Raw genomic sequence first — 20463 nt, forward strand, 5'->3', positions numbered from 1 at the left:
CCTTTTCTAGAGAAAAGAGCCCCAGCCTGTTTAGACTTTCCTGATAAATATATCCTCTCACTTTCTTGCACCTTCCCCAATGCCTCTACCTCCTTTTTATAATATGGAGACCAGAACTATGCACAGTACCCGAAGTGAGATCAAGCCAAGTTTCAATACAAGTTTAATATAACTTATCTGCTTTTCAATTCTATCCCTCTGAAAGTGAACCCCAGTGCTTGGTTTGCCGTTTTTATGGCCTTATTAACCTACAGCGCTAATTTTAGCAATTTGTATATCTGTACCCCCATATTCCTTTGCCCCAACTACACTCTTACTATCCAAGCAATATTTGGCCTCTTTATTCTTCGTAACAAAACGCACCAGCTCACACTTATCTGTTTTGAAATTCGTTTGCCAATTAGGCGTGCATTCTGCACGTTTATTAACGTATTCTTGTCATTCCTCCCTTGTGTTAACTGTACCCCGTATTTTTTTGTCATCCGCAAATTTTCAAATTGTGCTCCCAATTCCCGAGTCCAAATCGTTGATGCAAATTGTGAACAACAGTGATCCCAGTCCCGATCCTTGTGGATCATCATTTATCTACGTTTGCCAGTGTGAATGGCGACCCTTAATCCCTACTCTCTGTTTTCTGTTTTGTAGCCAACTTGCTATCCATTCTATTACCTGTCCCCGGACTTCACACGCTCTGATCTTGGTCATGAGTCTACAGTGGGTACATTATCGAAGGCCTTTTGAAAATTCAATTATATTACATCTACTACATGACCTTCTCTACTCTTTCTGTTACTCAATCAAAGAATTCAGTAAGGTAGGTCAAGCATGATTTTCCATTCTGAAATCCGTGCTGACTATTCTTTATTATATTTTCGATTTCTAGATGATTTTCTATTAAATTTTGCGTAAAGTTTCCATTATCTGTCCTCCCACCGACGTTAAGCTAACTGGCCATTCGTTCCATGGACTTGTTCTATCTCCCTTTTTAAATACAGGAAAAACATTAGCTGCCCGCCAGTCCTCTGGCACTATTCCATCACTTTGTTTTATACATATAATAGTGTCTCTGCTTTCTTCTACCTAAAATATTTTATTATACACGGATGTAATCTGTCTGGACGAGGAGTCTTATCCTCTCTAAGTTTGATAAATTTATCAATTATCTCACACCTTTCTATCTTAAATGCCTTTATACCTGTTTTGATCTCCTCTCCTAAAGTCATACCCATCTTCTTAGTACCCATAATAAAAAATATTTAATATTCTGCCATTCCACTGTCATTACATATATTATCTTGTGCATCCATTATTGGCACTATACCTATCCTGATTCTGCCTTTGTTATTTACGTGTCTGTAGTATACTTTACTATTTATTTTTTTATTGCTTGATAATTTAATTTCGTGGTTCCTATTTGCTCCCCTAATTACTTTCTTTAACACGTATCCTCCCTACCTTCTTCGTTTTCCCTTTTGTCATCCTCTCGTTTATTGTCTATGTACTTAGAATATGACGTTTTTAGTTTCAATTTTATCCTTATCTCTTTATTCATCCATGGTATTTGATTATTGGCTAGTTTGTTCGTGTTTTTTAGAGGGATATATTTCTCCTGAACTCTATTGATCACCATTTTAAATATTTCCCACTGCTGTTCTATTTCTTTGTCTGTCATTTTTTCCCAACTTACCTTCCCTTGTTCCATTCTCATCCCCGCAAAATTATCTTTTATCCAACCAATTACTGTGGTCTTACATATATCTTTCTCAATGTTGAACATTTACCCCATGAGACCTAATGCCACAGGGGAGGGGGCACTATCTGCTCTGATCTCGGTGTGTAATCACATAGGAAACTCATTCTTTTACAAAGGGCTCGAATTTAGCAGGCTTGCGGGTTCCCAGTGGGTGGTCCTCCGGAAGCGTGGAAAACGCGGACGGCTTATCGTGTGCGTCCCCCATGCGATCGCGGGATAATTGGACCGATTAAGCCCTGCTTCCGGGTTCTGCGCTCCCCAGCTGCGTGCCGGCCGGCTGCGCATGCGCAGTACCGTCGACGCGATGTAGGAGCTCCAGTTAAAGGGGCAGTCTCCCAAAGCCCCTCCTGCTACAAGCAAGCGGTTTGAGACGATGGCTCAGCAAAGGGGAAAGGCTGCGCCCCGTTTTTCAGATCTGGCACTGCAGCTGATGCTGGAGGGCGTGAGGAGGAGGAGGGAAACACTCTTCCCAGAAGATGGACGCAAGTTCCCTGCCGCCGCAACCAGGAAGGCATGGGCAGAGGTGGCGGCGGAGGTGAGCAGCAGGGGCAACACCCCAAGGACTTGGGAGCAGTGCCGCAAGCGCTTCAATGACCTGACTAGGTCTGGCAAGGTGAGTACACCAACGCACCCTCCCACATCCCGTCCCCACCATCACGCCAAGCAGATCACAACCCCCTCCTGCACAGCCACCACTGCGCTCCATCAGCAATCCTCACAGCCAGTCATTCACCATCCTCGCCGTGCACGCAAGTACCCACCGTCCCTGGCCCCACCCGAACACTACCACACACCCCAATCCCCATGCAATGGGATGGGCACGTGGCCCACGCTTCCTCCCATCCGTTCCGCGCCACGCTCAACCCAACCACACCGATGCTCGATGCGTCTCACGATGCAAGACGCACCCACTCACACATCTGTGTTTTGCCTTCACAGGAGAAGAGAAGCAAGAACAATAGGGAAAGGGCACGCACCGGAGGTGGGCCGCCGCAAGTGGTGGAGCTCACCGACGCAGAGGTGGAGGCGCTCGACCTCGCCCGCACGCGACATTGCCTGTCGGTGGCCGATGGCGAGTGTGTCGCTGCCGAAACGGCCGGTAAGGGAAAGCTGACACTCAACACCCATGATCGCGAGTTACCGTCTCATCACCTGCCATCAGGCGCACTGTCAAGTTGGTCCACATGCCTCAAAGTGCCCTCTGTTCTCTTGCAGGTCCGTCTTTGGGTGAAGCGATCGTGGAGGGCGATTCCTCAGAGGACATGGCGGTCTCTGAGGGTGCATCGTCACATCAGAGCCAACCATCCACCAGCGCAGAGACACGCACCTCGGTGGGTCCCCCTCGCCAACTAGTTGGGGTAGCACTTGGTGAGTCACCGCGCACGAGTGAGCATGAGCAGACCCTGGTGGCAGGGGCAGCCGCGGAGGGTCCGCGACGGAGGGAGCACTCATCTCCAGGCTCTGCTCAGCCGGACCCAGATGCTGAACCCAGGGGGCCACCAGTGAAAAGGAGAGTCGTCGAGGGCCACCAGCTAATTGCTGAGGTACTGGCAGAGGTGCCACGCGCATTGTCCACAATAGCGCAGGCGATGGAGGAGTCCACCTCCTGCATGTGGGCATTGGTGGTGCAGGCACAGGAGGGTACCGGCGACACAGTGTAGCAGGTAGGTGCGGGACTGTCTGCGGTGGAGGACAGGCCGGCCTCCCTCGAGCGTCACGCACAGCTCAAGATCGAGTCCATGCAGGCCCTGACAACGTCTGTACGGATTCAGGGTGAGCAACATTCCGACGCCATCAACAGGCTGAGGGATACACTAGGGGTGGCCTTGCAAGGCCTCACACATGCCATCCAAACTGCCGTCCAGCAGGGTGGAAGGGGTGATGTGGGCCGAGGCCAAGAGAGGGATGATGGTGACCGGGGACATGGAAGCGGGGACGCCTCTCAAGGCGCCCCCACATCCCACCCGTCGCCCACCTCTCAACCAGTACCCGCAATGGTGCCTCCTCTCCAGGTGGCCGAGTCTGCCCCTGCCCCGGTGCAGGAGGAGCAGTCTGTGGAGGTGCCGTCACGGGCTCCGAAACCCAGGGGCCGTCCGCCAAAAGCATCTACCCGGTCAAGGCAAGAAGACGAGCAACCTGCCACTACCTCTGCTGGAGCCACAGGGGTAGCACCACGTAGGGGTTCCCGGAGAAGAATTGCAAAGGCCTTATAATCACAAAGGGTAAACACCAGGGTGTTTATTATTTCGTACTTTTTTTCTGATATCATGTCACATTCGAGATATTAAATAGTCTATTCTCACCACTCCTGCCACCTCTCGTCCATTCTTCCACGGCTTGTGCAATAGGTGCGTTCCGTGGAGGCCATCATGACGGCGAACACCTGCTGCCACCCATTGGGCACACTGCTGTGGGTGCAGGATTACTGGCAGCACTCGTCAGTGGAGGGGGCTGGTATGGCCGCTCGCATGTGCAGGTGAGGAGATGCGAGCGCCTCACAGTTTGTGACTCTAGGAGAACCGTTGACGTATGAGTGCCTCCCTGGCCCGGCGACCATCCCGGTGAGTCGCGGCGCGGCGCATGGGTCGTCCAACATCCTCTGGCGCGTCCTCCTCCTCCGCCTCCTCCGCCTCCTCCTCCTCCTCCTCCTCCTCCTCGCCCTCGCCTTCCTCAATGTGGGTGGCGGGTGTGGATGGGGCCTGCTCCAGCGGCACCCCTCTCTGTTGGGCCATGTTGTGCAGGGCACAGCAGACAACTATGATTCGTCCCACTCTGAATGGTGTGTATTGGAGCGCTCCCCCAGAACGATCAAGGCACCTGAAGCGCATCTTGAGAAGCCCTATGGTCTGCTCAATTGTAGACCTGGTAGCAGTGTGGCTGTCATTGTACCGACGCTCCGGCTCGGTGATGGGGTTCCTCAGAGGTGTCATGAGCCACGTGTGGAGGGGATACCCCTTGTCGCCGAGGAGCCAGCCGTTGCCGGCGTTGGGTGCCTGCAGGATGGGCGGGACGGCGGACTCCCTGAGGACGAAGGCATCGTGGCAGCTGCCGGGGTATCTGGCGCACACGTGTAGGAATCTCTGGCGGTGGTCACAGATGAGCTGGGCGTTCATGAAGTGATACCCCTTCCTGTTGATGAACAGCCCTGGCTCATGCGGAGGTGCCCGTATTGCGATGTGGGTGCAGTCGATTACACCCTGCACCCGTAGGAAGCCGACCATGGCATGGAATCCAACCGCCCTCTCCGTCTGGCTGCGCTCGTCCATGGCGAAGTTGATGTAGTGGGAGGCCCTGCGGAACAACCCATCGGTGACCTGCCTTATGCACTTGTGTGCAGAGGACTGAGAGACCCCGGTGATGTCCCCGGTGGCACCCTGGAAGTAACCGGATGTGAAGAAGTTGAGGGCAGTGGTGACTTTGACGGCGACAGGTAAGAAGATGCTGCTTGGTCCATCAGGGAGCAGCTCGTCGTTAAGGAGGCTGCAGATGTCGGCGACTACCTGGCGATTGACTCTGAGCCTCCGTATGCACTGCTCCTCGGAGAGGTCCATGAAGCTGAGCCTCGCTCTGTACACCCTGTGCGGAGGGTAGTGCCTCCTGCGACGCATCTCTCTCTGCGGTTGCCCTCCCTCCTGCTGTGCAGGTGGGTGTGCCGCAGCACCGTGTTGGGGGGCCCCACCTCTCCGAGGCGGACGGCGTGGACTGCGAGGCTGCTGGGTCTGGTCATCCTGTTCGTCCTCCGACGATGTCAACGCACCACCCATCTGGCAGGTGTTGGTCTGAGGGGTTGTGCAGGGTAGGTGGGTGGGTCCTCGGACTGGGGCTGCGGTTTCGTGTCGGTCTGTCCTCTGGCTTGGCGGGGGGTGGTGGAGGGCAGGGGTTGCCCTATGTGACGTGGTGGCCTCCTGCGTGGGTGAGGGCTCTCCCCCGTGGAGCGCACCTTGGCACCTGCCACAGGCTGCTGGCTGCAACACGCCTGGTTTGAAAGGTACTGTTTCCCCCAGTGTGGGAAACTCACTGCGTTGAACCTAAAATCCCACACTTCCTCTTTTGACAGCTGCTTCAGCTCATTAACTGACCACAACGAGCAAGGTAAGTACACTCAAGTGGAACCCCGCTGGCTTTAATTGCCTGCGGGATTCCCACCAGCGGGGCTTGCGCACGCAGCCCCGCACGTCAGCGCGGTACCCGGAAGTGGCCGGGATTTCCTCGCGATCCGGTCACGTGACCGGATATCGGGATTTTCGTGGCCACCCCGCTGGGAACCCGCCGGAAACGCGATCGCAAAATCGAGCCCAAAGTGTTTGATTTGATCGGGAACGCCAATGCGAGAATCGTTCCCTAATCCCATTTACTAGGTCACTACATTTAGAGTCTGTGGAAATACTTCACTCTTAGCGGCATGAGGAGGCTACTATTAGCTCAAAAACAACGGCCACCAAGTTTCTCAAACTTCCATTTATCTGTTGGGTTTTGCTTACTTTGTGTCACTTGCTCGTTGAAAGCTAAATAAATATCCTACAAATGTCAATCCAGCGTGGCTTCACTCACCTCAGCGTTTCGTGCTTTCTGTACCACAGCGTAAATCACCGAATCACCATCCGTTTCTGAAACATACGCAGCTTCACCAAGTTTCTTCCTGAATAATCACAAATATAAATGATGCACTTCGCATTATTAACTGAAATAAGTTTACCTAATTTATGCTGTAACTGTACAATGAACGAAGTCAGTAGGCTAGCAGAGATTTGTGTCCTTTCCATTTCCTGATTAGCACACATTAGGCCTCATACCATTTCTTTTCAATTTCCACCTGACCACATTTCTAAAGAGAACGTTTTCTTTATCGATGAAGCTCTTCAATGGCTTGGTGCTATTTGCACTGGGTGAAATTTGTTTGTACTAAATAACGGACAGAGGGGGCATGTTAAAAATTCAACGCCTTGTTAAACAGCAGATGGAAGAGTTCCAACGTGGAAACACATTCCTCACTATTATCACGTGGATGACTTCAAGCCGTTGGAGTTTGAAACGAGGAATCAATAATTCTCATTAATCGTCCTCAGATCATTCTTTCGTACCTCTGAAAGGAGCATTTTTACATTATTTCGCATGGAATTGGCTTCTGCAATTATGTCATGGTCGACGAAGGATTTAAAACTTACACAATTCAAACAATCTCATTCAGTAAGGACTGTTTCCCAATTATTGGCTGTTGTCAGGAGCCGCCTATGGGAGAAACCCCGTCATTCTTTTCAAATTTTAACCTTCTGTGTGATTTGTTGAAGGATAACTTTGATTGGCAACTCACGGTGAACCGAACAGATTGTTATTTGAACTCTATTGGAGCCGGTAACCTTTCTGAAGGTAAATATCAGCCTGTCCATTTTAAAGCACTGAGTTTGTCTGGGGATTTCGAAGAAAGCTAGCCAGGCCAAATAGTTTAACGAATTGGTGAGGATAAGATGAGTACCGCTCCATAATGAATTTATTATATCATACTTTAATATATCAGTTGCACCCCATTTTTAAATATAATTTTCCACTCCAGGAGCCAAATAAACTTAACAACTAGTGTAAATATACAGTTTCAAACAAATAGTATAATATACAAGTAATATATTTTTGCTTCATCAGTAAAACCTAAGTAAAATTCGAGTATAAAGTTATTCTGAGACGTTCCCATGACGAGGAGGCTCGCGCGGGAGTGCCCAATAACCGCAGCGGCTGAAACAAACTGACGGCGATTCTATGTCCACCCCTTGAGCATGCGACAAACTTTACCCAGATTTCAGGGGAGTTTAAAACACTCCCTGGGACATAGGGCTCGAGCGATCAGCCACGCGAGCAGAACGAGAGGCTGAAGTCCAAAAATTACCAAGTTAAACATAAGGAAACAAAGCTCCAATAATGTAACAGGATGAATGTACAGGAAGCCGGATTCAAGCATCCACTAATATTACTCTGTGGTTGGTGCTGGGAGATGAGATACTGTTCAGGGGAAGATTGCCCCTCCCCACACTGCTCCAATTCAGACTCACTGTTCTCAGTGGGTGGTTATTTAAACGAGTTTCTGTTACATAGTCTTTCTGATGCAAGGTCCACTTTATAGTTGTCTGAATACACCTCCAGTTTATGCAATTAAGAAACACTCATACCTTTGTCTCCTCACCGTTATCACGACTGCAATTAGAATAACCAGGCCAGCGGCTCCTCCTCCTAATATGAAGATATTTATCCAGGAGAATATTCCTAAAATGTTGGAAAAGGCACTTTAATGTATATACATTAATGTATTGTGACTAAAACACCAATCCTGGAAACACATTTATGAGTGTGAGGAAAAAAGCTTCCATCATGTTCGGATCATAAAGTTAATGGACAATCAGGGATTATATTCGGCCCATCCTGCGGATCCCTGCGTCGAAACAATTTGTTCCTGCGTTGCATTCTGGTATAAATTTGTAATCAATAATTTAAGATTGATTTCTTATCTGTGGCGTACAAATCACATCTGAAAAATTGAGTGCACATGACAATTCCCTCAGTATGTTCCACACTCGGAAGAAACAATGCGCATAATTTAATCAGAATATAAGTCAGCCAACATCACGAGATGCAGCTGAAAGAGCAATAAACTATGCAGATAATTCAATTTCTCATAGATTATGAAATACTGGCGTTCTATGCGCAGATGAGTCTGAACAAGATAGAAATGAGCTTGTATACACAAAAGGGTACGTTGCAGTTTGATATCCTATGTTGTGAGGAAACCGTATTTTAAAAAGGTTTTATCTTAATTCAGAAGAAGTTTTTTTTCAAGATTACCGACTATTTGTGCTGTACAGAAAGCTTCACCTAATCTTGGCAAATATAAACGCGGCAAATTTCAGAAGACTGAAATTTAAAATGGATAATGCCGACCGCTTTCAGTTGATGATTGGCCACAGAGGGAAAGACCTCCTAACACTAATTTCATATAAACTCAATGTTAAGCTGCTGAATGGAGCTGGTATTTGCTGACCCTGACAACCTTCAGTTAGGGACTGACCAGTGATGCACCAACTCGTTTACAGCAATCAAATGACAGATAGATTTAACATTTACCCTCAGAGTGGAGTTGGTATTTGCTGACACAATCACCGTGCACGTTTGCTGCAACACATGAGATTTCAATTCTAGTTCCAGTTCCAGTTGGGTGAGTCAGTGTCAGGGAGCTCTGCACCAGATAAATATTCACCGCCCAGGAGAAGACTTTCACATCTGACCTGTTCCCAGTGATGATTCTCCCATTGAGTCCCCATGTAATATTTGCTGGTGGATTGGCTCTGACACTGCAGTTACAATCAGTCCAGTCCTCAGAGTTGGTACAGATCGGGCCTGATACTATTGTTGGTTTATCTGCAGAAAAAACAGAGACTTCAGTGTGAAATTATTATGTCAAACAGTTGCAGTGTCTAAATACAATTATTTTAGTTGTTAAACTAACCATACAGGTTCTGGCAGATTGTATTTTAATATGAAGCAGCCGATGCCACACCAGGTTTATCGCTTATTATGTTTTCACTTATAACAAGTTAGCACTTTATTACAACTTCATTTTGGATCCAATGAATGTTCAGTCCAAACATACTTCTCCTGACAGATGTTGTGGGGGATTACTCAGAGGGAGCAATCTCAGACTGGTAATTCTGTACAACATACCCACCAACGCGTCTCACCTCTCAGTGTTCTAAAGGGTCAATTAATTTTAATTTCTTCACGAGGTATATTTCTTCATACACCTTGCTTTGTGGTGGACTGATGCATTCCTTCTATTGATGTTCAGCTAACAGGGCGATAATTCAAAGGACCGTGTCTCTGAATATTACATTTTAAACTCAACATTAATACAAGTGACAGAGATGGGGTTAGCACCATTTTATTAGTTATGTTTTCGCAAATTTATGCTCATCAAAGTGAGGGACGTCAGTTCGAATCAATGCAAGATTACTTATATCAGATTACCAGTGTTAGTTTTGAACTATTATATGTAGAGTAAAATTCCCAGCAAAAATGCTTCTGTCCATATCCCAATTGTGCCACCTGCTGCATTTATGTCACATTGTGCCTTCGTCCACTCCTGCCATCCTCAGTGAGATGACCAGCTAATTTCAATTATTATAGCCATCGATTTTGTTTGCACTGTATCCGCAAGGAATGGGTGCAACCATCCAAAGCTCATTTCACATTGACGCTTTACCGCAATCAGGAAAGAGAAACTTAGGTTCTAATCGACAGTTCGTGAAATGAAACAGTACTATCTAAATGACAAATGCTTGCACGCTTACATTCTACAGAAATCCGTGTGGAGCTGTTCGCGGTGCCTCGGCTATTTTTAGCCACACACCAATATTCACCATCATCTTCAGATTTAATATTTTGGAATGTCTGTGTTAGTTCACTGGTGGAAGATTTGATGATATCTTCACCATTTTTCACCCATCTTAACCTGACCGCTGGTTTTCCCCATGCCGTGCAGTACAATAATAATGAACTGCCTTCCACCGCAACTATAGAGGAATTGACGGTTGGGTTTTCCAGTCCATCTGAAACAAGCAGTATTGCAAAACGTGAAAGTTGAGTAAGCATGAGTAACTCCTAATGAAATCATTATATTGGTTAAGAGATCGTGTCTGAATTTCAAAATTCCATTTTTTAATCTCGTAGAGTTTAAATCTTAAACTAAAAATGATTTTCTTCGAAAATTTTCTGTCTCTTCTTTTGTCTCCTTGGTGGCACCTTGGTACGCTGACACTGGTACCCCATTCTGGCCAAATTCTTCGATCCAACCATAGCTGAGCTCTGGGAGCAACGCAGAGACCAGCTAGAGACCCTAACTCGCCGTTGCCTTTTTTGTATCCCTTTATGACCGACTAAACTCAGAAGGTCACTGGACAACCTTTGGATAAAAATGAACATGCCTAATCTTCCTAAAATAAACTCACTGTCAAGGATTGTCTGAGTGCCATTGCGATTAATTGATTATCCACTTCTCGGTGCATTCTTTGATGCGGTCCTAAACCTTTAATAAATTCCTTATGGTGGAAGGACAAATTTTCAACCCGTTGGACGACAGTTTACATCTATTAACTTCACAGCAGGCACTTACATTTAATCTCCAAGTTAAGAGTTTGTGGAGAAGAACTTGGGAACCCATTAAGTATAATTGTGCATCCTAGCTTTTTCCCGTCATGAGCAGATGATGGAGTGAAGGTGAGCACCGATGATACTATCCAAGAACCGGAAGGCTCATTGAAAATTTCTGCCCCATCTTTAGCATCCCATGGAAGAGGAAGGGACCCGTTGTTATCATTCCACCTCAGTTGCAGTTTGTCATATGGGCAGCTGTGGGTGATCGAACAGGTCAGTCGAGCTGTTTTTCCAGAAGTCAATTCCCCATAACCTGAAATTTCTGGCTTGTCTGTAAGAACAGGAACAAACGGGAGCATGACAATCATTTCAACCTTAAACCGGGCGAGTGGCCAGAAGCAGCACTTCCAACTATGTCTGATAAAGATTTAGAAAAATCACATTTTCTTCTTCTTTGTATGTTATGTGTCGCTAGTAAGTTCGCTATCCTGAATCCTCCTTGAACTTATAAAGTGGTGTAATGTCTCAGCGGGCAATATATGTCCCCACTTAATTAACCACCTGTCGTTGTATCACCTAAATTATTCATACTATGGATCGGAAACCTATAGTCCAATCAAACAGTCTTGCAAACTGAACACAGAATCAACGTTAGATCTTTAAATATAACGAACAAGTGTGATGGTGACTAATGCAGATCAGAGAGAACCTAGATTCTGTTGGAAACGAACTTCAAAATAGAGAGATGATGCTCAAGAAATGGACAAACCAGAAAAACGATGGGTAACATAGTCTTGTGCCGGAGAACCAAAGTACGCATCTCTCGTGTAAAACTCATTAAGCTTTCAGTAGGAATATCATTTTGGCAACAGGACATCAGAATGAAGAAGTCAATTAAAAGTTGAACTCATTTTACAAATAAATCTAAAATCTGTTTATTCATTGGGATCTAATTAAAAGCGGGGGAATGCGCTAAGACGATGTTTGAGCCCGAAAAGAAGAATTTCCATTAATGTAGCGTCTTTCACGTCCTCGCGACTTCCAAAAACATTTCACAAAAAAGTAATCTGAAGTGTAATCTACTGTCACTTGAAGGAAGTCACTGACAACGTGAAACGCAGGAGATTATTGCAGAAGATAGTAAGAGCTTTGGAATTAAGAGTGAGGTAGAAACGGCAATACAAACTGTTTAGCAGTGAGGAAACAGTGAATCGCTGTTCAGTGCAGAATTTCAGAATGGTTGGAATTGAGTACGGTGTCCCACAGGGTTGTGTTCAGGGACTCCCTCGACTCACTGTGTACATCGATAATTTGGTTTTATCGATAGAGGGAGTGATGTCCAAATTTCCCGAGGTTAAATGATGGCAGTTGTCGGAGATAACTTTCATTTTTGAAAATGGTGCACAACTGGCAGTATCGAATCCTCCGCCGATTATGCATTTCTCCCGATGTTATTTTCCACTGGAATCCAAGGAAAGGAATACGGGTGTTTAATTGGAGGAATATCCGATTCCGACAGTTTGACACCCATGCCAAAGTTGAACGTTCAACACAGTAAATAACTCCAAGAACTAAACGGAGTTGCAAGGGAATATAGGAGAGATTTGAGAATGTTGAAATATGAGGCTGATACGATTCAATGTCAATAAATCTTTGATAGAGGTAAAAAACTTATGAAGCAAAGGGACAGAAGAATAGAAATAAACCGGGTTAGATTTTGAACTTGGGCGCCCGAAACAAAACTGGCGTTCCAGATTAGTCGCCTATTCCAGCAACCGCCAGATTTTCATTTCCTTTTATTTCAATGGACATGAAGATCTGTTGGTTCCCCTATTGCGAGTCCGACCAACAATTCCAGTTTCACGTTCAGCCAACAAGCTCAAAATCTACCCTCATTTGAAAGTTAAAGGAAAGGCGGTTGAAGTGAAATGGGAATAAAAGGAGATGAGAACAGGCCAAGCACATGGAATTCGGAGTGTTGCTCAAGTGAAGTTAAAGAGCAACAGGGTCGAACGGCCTGGTTCACTGCTGTCATTTCTACATATTTCTGTGTTTAGGATATGAACCATTGTGTTTCTCATACCTACCTTTGCACCTTGTGGTTCAACCATCCTTTGAGTTCGGCCGGGCACATCACTAAATGTGTCCAGTTTACACTTAGGTTGGTTCTCGCCTTAATAAAAATATAAAGAAAGAAAAACTCACCTGAAACTGAAAGAAGGACTTGAGAACGACCAGTGTGATATCCACCATTATGCCAGACAATTATCAAGAAGAAGCAGTAAATACCCTCATCACTCTTTCTGATGTTGTTGATCAATAGGGAGCATTGACTTTTCTCAAGGTCGCCGCTGAACTCAGCTCTATCAGCATAATTATAACGCTGCCCGTGTGGATCTCTCGAACTGTAGATAACGGACTCCCCGGACTTACAAGGATCAGGGCCTCCTTTTTTCCACCACCCCTTTAGCGTGGCGTCATAGATCGGTTCTTCAAACGTACACGGGATCAGTGCACACGAACCCAACACTGCCGACACTCTTTTTGGAATCACCACAGACCATCGAGCATTGCAAACAACTGAGAGAAAAAAAAAACATTAGACCCCCTTTAAGTATCCATTCAAAGTCAATTGAAATATCTTAAAGATTTATTAAATTATTTACAAATTCAGAAGTAATCCCACATCAAAGTATCAATTTAAATATCATTTAATGCCTTTACATAATTACGTAAAACACCTATTAAATATCAATCAAAAGCTATTGAAATACTCATATTAACGCCTATTTCATAGGAGTTTCATGTACCAATAATATACATAGGCAGTACGCATCAAAAACAGAATTCATATCCACTAAAATGTAAGTGAATTTCCCTAAAATTGACTTAGATATGCATTCAACATCCCTTGATTCTCCCTTGAATTACTCAATAAATATGAATTAAAATACTCATTAAATTTAATTTGGAATGTCCATTATTTAAAGACTATTTGAATAGTAGTTAAAAGGCAATTAAACACCGGTACGTAACGCGTCAAACAGTCATGAAATTCCTATTTCACCTGTTTTAAAATCAATAACTAAAAATTATTTGTATTAGTATTGTGCTATTCTCTCCCCACAAGAGCTAAATCACCTTTTGTAGGAATTAACAAAAAAAGAAGAAAATTACCTTCTGTCAATGTCATGAGAGAAAGAAACACGGAACTCCTCATAGCTGAAACCTGTTCCCGATTTCACTGTCAGAATGAAGAACCTATTTCACAACAAAAACTAATCAGGATTCTGCATTATTCTTGCCAGTCACATATTGGATTCCATTGCTAATCATCATCAGACTATCGGGGAGGTCAGGTATTCGGTATCAACCGATCTGTACAAACAGTGTATACTCACTCAGCTTCGTTGGCGAGATGGGCTGCTGGCAAATTCTTACACATGCGCTGTGCGTGGCCGACAGTGAATGAATGTGTTGTTGTGGTATATCTAATAGTTGCTAAAGAATACTTAAAACATAAAGAGCTTAACTCTCTTCCTCTCAAGCACACACCCAGCAAATGCACATAATATATTGGAATCTTTAACAAGAGGTTTCTGCCCCGCTTGCAAACGCTTCTGGCTCAATGTTCAGAAACAATTAGCTTTTTGGCAGCCAGCACGAGGTGAATATTGGTAACGTGTAACCGCAGTTAGTTCTTTTGCTGCAATCTGTTGTCGTGTGGTTTCCTCGCCTTGATTAGTTAGTGCCCCAATCTGCATCTGTGGCGTCAGAGATAGGAGCTGTTTGTCAGTAAATCGACTGACGCTGTGGTAAACAGCCTTTCTTCTCATTAATTTTCCACTTTCTGTTCACACGCAAGCTCTCTAAATGTGCTAAAATTAACCAAAATTCTACCCCATTTGCTGCAGTGTTTTGTTTTCAAATTTCGGTATTAGGCCTGGGACCTGTAAAATGGATTTCAAGCTTGTGTCATAAATGCACATGCCGTTGGAAAATACATAGATACGATTAATAGAAACAACAGGTCTCACCAAACTGATCAGTGTGGTAAATTCCTGGTTACATTGTAATTCTCAACAATTCTTCGCCAACTTCAACTGGGAGTAAGTGGAATGATGTTGATGGGGGGGATTGACCCGAACTATTTCTTCCAATCGGCGATTCGAGGCCCGGATCATAATCAACAAATTTGCCGTCGTCGGTGGTCAATTGCCTCATTAATTGAATTTCAAAGATGGATAAAGGTGGGCTGAGCTCTCACGCCCGTTTTCCAATCAGTTAAAGTGAATATTCGACATCGGTTGATCTTGGTCTTGGTCGGTAGTGCAACACTGGCGAGAGCAAATTGGAAACCCTTCATCATAGAAATCATAGAATCAATTAAATTGACGGCACAGAAGGAGCCCATTCGGCCCATCGTGTCTGCGCCGACCGAACAAGAGCAATCCAGCCTAATCCCAATTTCCAGCTCTTGGTCCGTAACCCTGTAGGTTACTGCACTTCTAGTGTTCATCCAAGTAATTTTTAAATGCGATGAATAGCCTCTAACATCATTTCTGGCAGTGAGTTCCAGACCCCCACCACCCTCTGGATGAAACAATGTCTCTTTAATTACCCTGTAATCCTTCACCAATTACTTAAAATCTATGCCCTTGGTTATTGACGACTCTGTTGAGGGAAATATCTCCTTCCTATCCACTCCCTCTAGGCCACTCACAATTTTATGAACTTCAATTAAATCTCCCCTCAGCCTCCTCTGCTCCAAATGAAACAACCCTAGCATTACCTCCCTGCTCTTATAATCTATGCTTCGCCTTATAAAGGAAAGTATCCCATATGCCTTCTTAACCACCTTATCTACCTGTCCTGCTACCTTCAGGGATCTGTGGACATGCACTCCATGGTCCCTCTGTTCTTCTACACGTCTCAGTATCCTCCCATTTATTGTTTATTCCCTTGCCTTATTTTGCCCTCCCCAAATGCATTTCCTCACACTTCTCCCGATTGAATTCCACTTGTCACTTATCTGCCCACCTGACCAGTCTGTTGATATCTTCCTGCAGTCTGCATCTATTTTCCTCACTATCAAAAACACGAGCATTTTTTGGTATCATCTGCAAACTTCGTAATCATGCCCTCTACATTTAAGTCCAAATCATTGATATATACCACATGAAGCCAGAGACCCAGTACTGAATCCTGTGGAATCCCACTGAAAACAGCCTTCCAGTTACAAAATCATCAGTCGAACATTAACCTTTGCTTCCTGCCAATTTTGGATCCAACATCCCACTTTCGCTTGGATCCTATGGGCTTTATTATAATTAAATCTTCCAACTAACAGAAGTGAAGATACCAAACACTCTCTGAAAATGTCCATTCTCAAAGGCATCGTTGTAACATTCAAAGGAGGCGGAGTTGTATCAAAACATCCCGACGTAACAGTCTATATAATATTCGTTTTCAGTAAGATTTGATTGCTTCATGATCACGTTTCCTCGTAGTGGATATATCTTTCAACTTTCCGAGAGTTGAGATACTTTCAGTTGTCGACAGAATCCTTCAGTCTCAACTGGTTTTGGTGGTGAGAATAAACTGCAGTTCCACTTCTGTATATCATAGAAACATAGAAAATAGGAGCAGGAGTCGGCCATTCGGCCCTTAGAGCCTGCTCCGCCAATCAATATGATCATGGCTGATCATTTATCTCAATACCATATTCCCGCTCTCTCCCCATATCCCTTGATGCCTTTTGTGTCTAGAAATCTATCGAGCTCCTTTTTAAATATATTCAGTGAATTGCCTCCACAGCCTTCTGTGGTAGAGAATTCCACAGGTTCACCACCCTCTGAGTGAAGAAATTTCTCCTCATCTCAGTCCTAAATGTCCTACCCCGTATCCTGAGACTGTGACCCCTCGTTCTAGACTCCCCAACCTCCTTGCACTATTGTCTCTGCAGACAACCCCAAGAGCTTTGCTCCCCGAAGGTAGTTAGTGCCTTATTAGATAAACGCTGTGTTTGATCTATTGACTAAACAAATAGGCCTAATGTGATTGGCGATTTATAATCTATGAAAACTCTAATATGTAATCTTTATAATACGAATATTGAGCACTTAAGTGGACGCATTAATCACTAACTGTTCTGATGAAAGGGCATCGACTGAAACGTTAACTCTGTTTCTCTCTCCACAGATGCTGCCTGGCCGGCTGAGTGTTTCAAGCCTTTTCTGTTTTTATGTCACTAATCAACATTCTGAAACAATTAATCCAGCCCCAGTCACCTGGACCTTTGATGGTCTGCATATGGCACTGTTGGTCGCTGCTATTTGATCTGTTCTGGAGATACCATCGTCGCTGTTGACTTCTTCCTGAAAACAATATATTTAATGAATCCAAATAAGTAATGAGAATGGAGAAAATGATGTGTTCATCGCCTTTTTGTGTCAATTCCTGATGCGTAACAATCATAATGACCACAGTTACAATGGGATGAAGACAGGACCACGAAAGGAATTTCCCGCTAAATTGTTTTTTTATTGAAGGTATTCGGATGGCTATGAAGAGCATGTACACACTTTATCAACAAACTTTCCCTACTTAGCCTGGAACAATTCTTTTGCTTTTCGCTCAGATGAGTCTGAACAAGATATAAATGAGCGTGAAATACACAAAAAGATTGCAGTTTGCTACCATATGTTGAGAGGAAACCATATTTTCCAAAGGGTTTATCTTAATACAGAAGACGTTGTTTTTTTCAAGATCGCGGGCTATTTGTGGTGTTCAAATAACTTCATCTTATCTTGACAAATATAAACGAAATAAATTTAAGAAAACTGAATTTAAAATGGATAATGCCAAAAGTAGCCTTCAGTTGGTGATTGGCCACTGATGGAAAGACCTCCTTGCACAGCTGACACTGACGCCCTTCAGTTAGTGACTGACCAGTGATGGACCAACTCTCTTACAGTATTCAGATTACAGATAGATTCAGCATCTACCCTCAGAGTGGAGCTGGTTTTTGCTGACACAATCACCGTGCTCATTTGCTGCAAAACATGACATTTGAAGTCCAGTTGGGTGAGTCAGTGTCAGGGAGCTCTGCACCAGGTATTATAGTGCACCGCCCAGGAGATGACTTCCACATCTGACCTGTTCTCAGTGATAATTCTCCCACTGAGGCCCCATGTAATGTTTGCTGGTGGATTGGCACAGACACTGCAGTTACAATCAGTCCAATTCTCGAAGCTGGTGCAGGTGGGGACTGATACTATTGTCGGCTTACCTAAAAAAAACAGAGACTTCAGTATGAAATAATTATGTCAAACAGTTGCAGTGTCCAAATACAACCGGTTTCGTTATTGGACTAACCATAAATGTTCCGACTGATTCTATTTTAAAATTAAGCAGCCAATTTTACATGAGTTTTATGGCTTACTATAGTTTCATTTATAACAAGTTAGCACATTAGACAAAACATCATTTTGAATCCAATGAGTGTTCAGTCCAACCACACTTATCCTGACAGATGTTCTTGGGTGGGGGGAGAGGGTTCCTCGGAGGAAGCTCAGAATGGTAATTCTTTGTATTATATCCACTAATGCGTCTAACCAGTCAGTGTATTAAAAGGACAAGGAATATCAATTGCTTCACTGGTTGTACTTTTTAAAACATCTTCCTTTGTGGTGGGCTGGCGCGTTCTTTCTTTAGATGTCCAGCTAACAGGGCAACATTTCAAAGGACCGTGTCTCGGAATATTACATTGTGAACTCAACTGTAATATAAGTAACAGAGTTTGGGCTAACACCATGTTGCTAGATACGTTTGGCGAATTTATGCTCATCAATGTGAGGGGTGTCACTTCCAAGGGATGCAAGATTGTTTATTTCAGATCACCACAATTAGTTGTGAAATATTAGATGTAGAGTAAAGCTCTTAGTAAATATGCTTCTGTCCCAATCCCAATCGTGCCACCTGTTGCATTTATGTCACATTGTGCCATCTTCCACTCCTGTCATCCTCAGTTGGATGGCCAGGTAAGTTTCAATTATTGGAGCCATCATGGTTGTTTTGCGCTCCAACCGCAAGGAAAGGATGCCACTATCTCAAGCTCTTTTCACCTTGGCGCTTTATAGCGTGCAGACAAGAGAAACTTGGGTTTTAATCAATTGCTCGTGAAATGAAATGCTGCTATCTAATTGAGAAATGCACGCACACTTATATGCTACAGAAATTTGTGTGGAGTTGTTTGCGGTGCCCGGGTTATTTTCAGCCATGCACCAATATTCATCGTCAGAATTAATGTGATGCAATGTCTGCTTTAGTTCACTGCTGGAAGGTTCACTGATCTCTTCACCGTTTTTCACCAATCTTAGACTGATGGATGGTTTTCCCCATGTCGTGGAGAAAAATAACAATGAGCTCCCTTCCACCGCTACTATGGAGGAATTGACGGTTGGGTTTTCCAGTCAATCTGAATCAGACAATAACGCAAAACGGGAATATTGAGCAAGCATGGTTTAGCTCATAATGAAATCATTATATTGGGTAACAGGTCGTGTCAGAATTGCAAACTTCGACGTGTTTACTCTGCCAAAGTTTAAAGTTAAAATATGAAAGTTTTTCTTCGAAAATTTATCTCCCTTTTCTTTTGTCTCCTTGGTGCCTTACGTACGTTGACACTGGTACCTCATTAAGGTCAATTCTAAAGCCCAACCAGAGCCGAGATCTGGGAGCACAGCAGAGACCAGCTTCAGACATTAACTCGCCATAGACTTTTTTGAATCCCTTTATGATTCAGTAAACTCAGAACGTCACTGGAAGACCTTACAATAAGAATTAACAAACCAAAGTTTTGGACCCACCAGCTCATTTATAGAGATCAATCTTCCGAACATAATCTAACTAACAATGATTTGCTGAGACCCATTCCGATTCATTGATTATCTAAGTGAGCTCCCATGATATGGAGACCGAGGTTTCTCGATGCTGACTGTGATGTGGTCCTAAACCATTGATAAACTGCTTGTGATGGAAGGACAAGTGTTGAAACCGTTAGCCGTCAGATTGGGTCTATTAACTTCAGAATAGTCACTTACATTTCATCTCCAAGGTACGAGTTTATGGAGAAGAAGTTGGGAAACCATAAATTAAAATTGTGCACCCTCGATTTTTCTCGTGAAGAGCAGATGATGGAATGAAGTTGAGCACGGCTAAAACTTTCCGAGAACCGGAACTTTCATTGACAATTTCTGTTCCATCTTTAATATCCCATGGAAGAGGAAGGGACCCATTGCAATCAATCCACCTCATTTGCAGTTTGCCATAGGGGCAGCTGTGGGTGATCGAACACATCGGTCGAGCTGCTTTCCCCAAAGTCAGTTGCCCATAACCTGAAACCTGTGGCTTATCTGGACATGAAGATCTGTTGGTTTTTGTATTAGGCGGACGACCCCCAACGCCAGTTTTACGTTTCAGTCAACAAGTTGAAAGTCTATCATCATGTGAACACTTAGCAATAAGTTAGAAAGGTGGTTGAAGGGAATGGCAATCAAGGGATATGGGAACAGGCC

General features: G+C 44.4%; 1 protein-coding gene across 1 annotated transcript in view; it reads right to left on the reverse strand.

Annotated features, from left to right (window-relative positions):
- Positions 1 to 16443, reverse strand: part of LOC137306132 (uncharacterized) — a 61567-nt gene extending 45124 nt beyond the window's left edge. The window contains exons 1-7 of the mRNA XM_067975191.1: positions 14063 to 16443; positions 13091 to 13465; positions 10905 to 11216; positions 10084 to 10341; positions 8861 to 9154; positions 7912 to 8005; positions 6305 to 6392 (exon numbers count right to left, since the gene is read on the reverse strand). Coding sequence (XP_067831292.1) covers positions 6305 to 6392; positions 7912 to 8005; positions 8861 to 9154; positions 10084 to 10341; positions 10905 to 11216; positions 13091 to 13465; positions 14063 to 14105 — 1464 coding nt within the window. The 5' untranslated portion in view covers positions 14106 to 16443. The remainder of the gene's footprint in view (positions 1 to 6304; positions 6393 to 7911; positions 8006 to 8860; positions 9155 to 10083; positions 10342 to 10904; positions 11217 to 13090; positions 13466 to 14062) is intronic.
- Positions 16444 to 20463: the final 4020 nt, after the last annotated feature.

Source organism: Heptranchias perlo, chromosome 42, assembly GCF_035084215.1.
Source record: "Heptranchias perlo isolate sHepPer1 chromosome 42, sHepPer1.hap1, whole genome shotgun sequence".
Taxonomy (NCBI): domain Eukaryota; kingdom Metazoa; phylum Chordata; class Chondrichthyes; order Hexanchiformes; family Hexanchidae; genus Heptranchias; species Heptranchias perlo.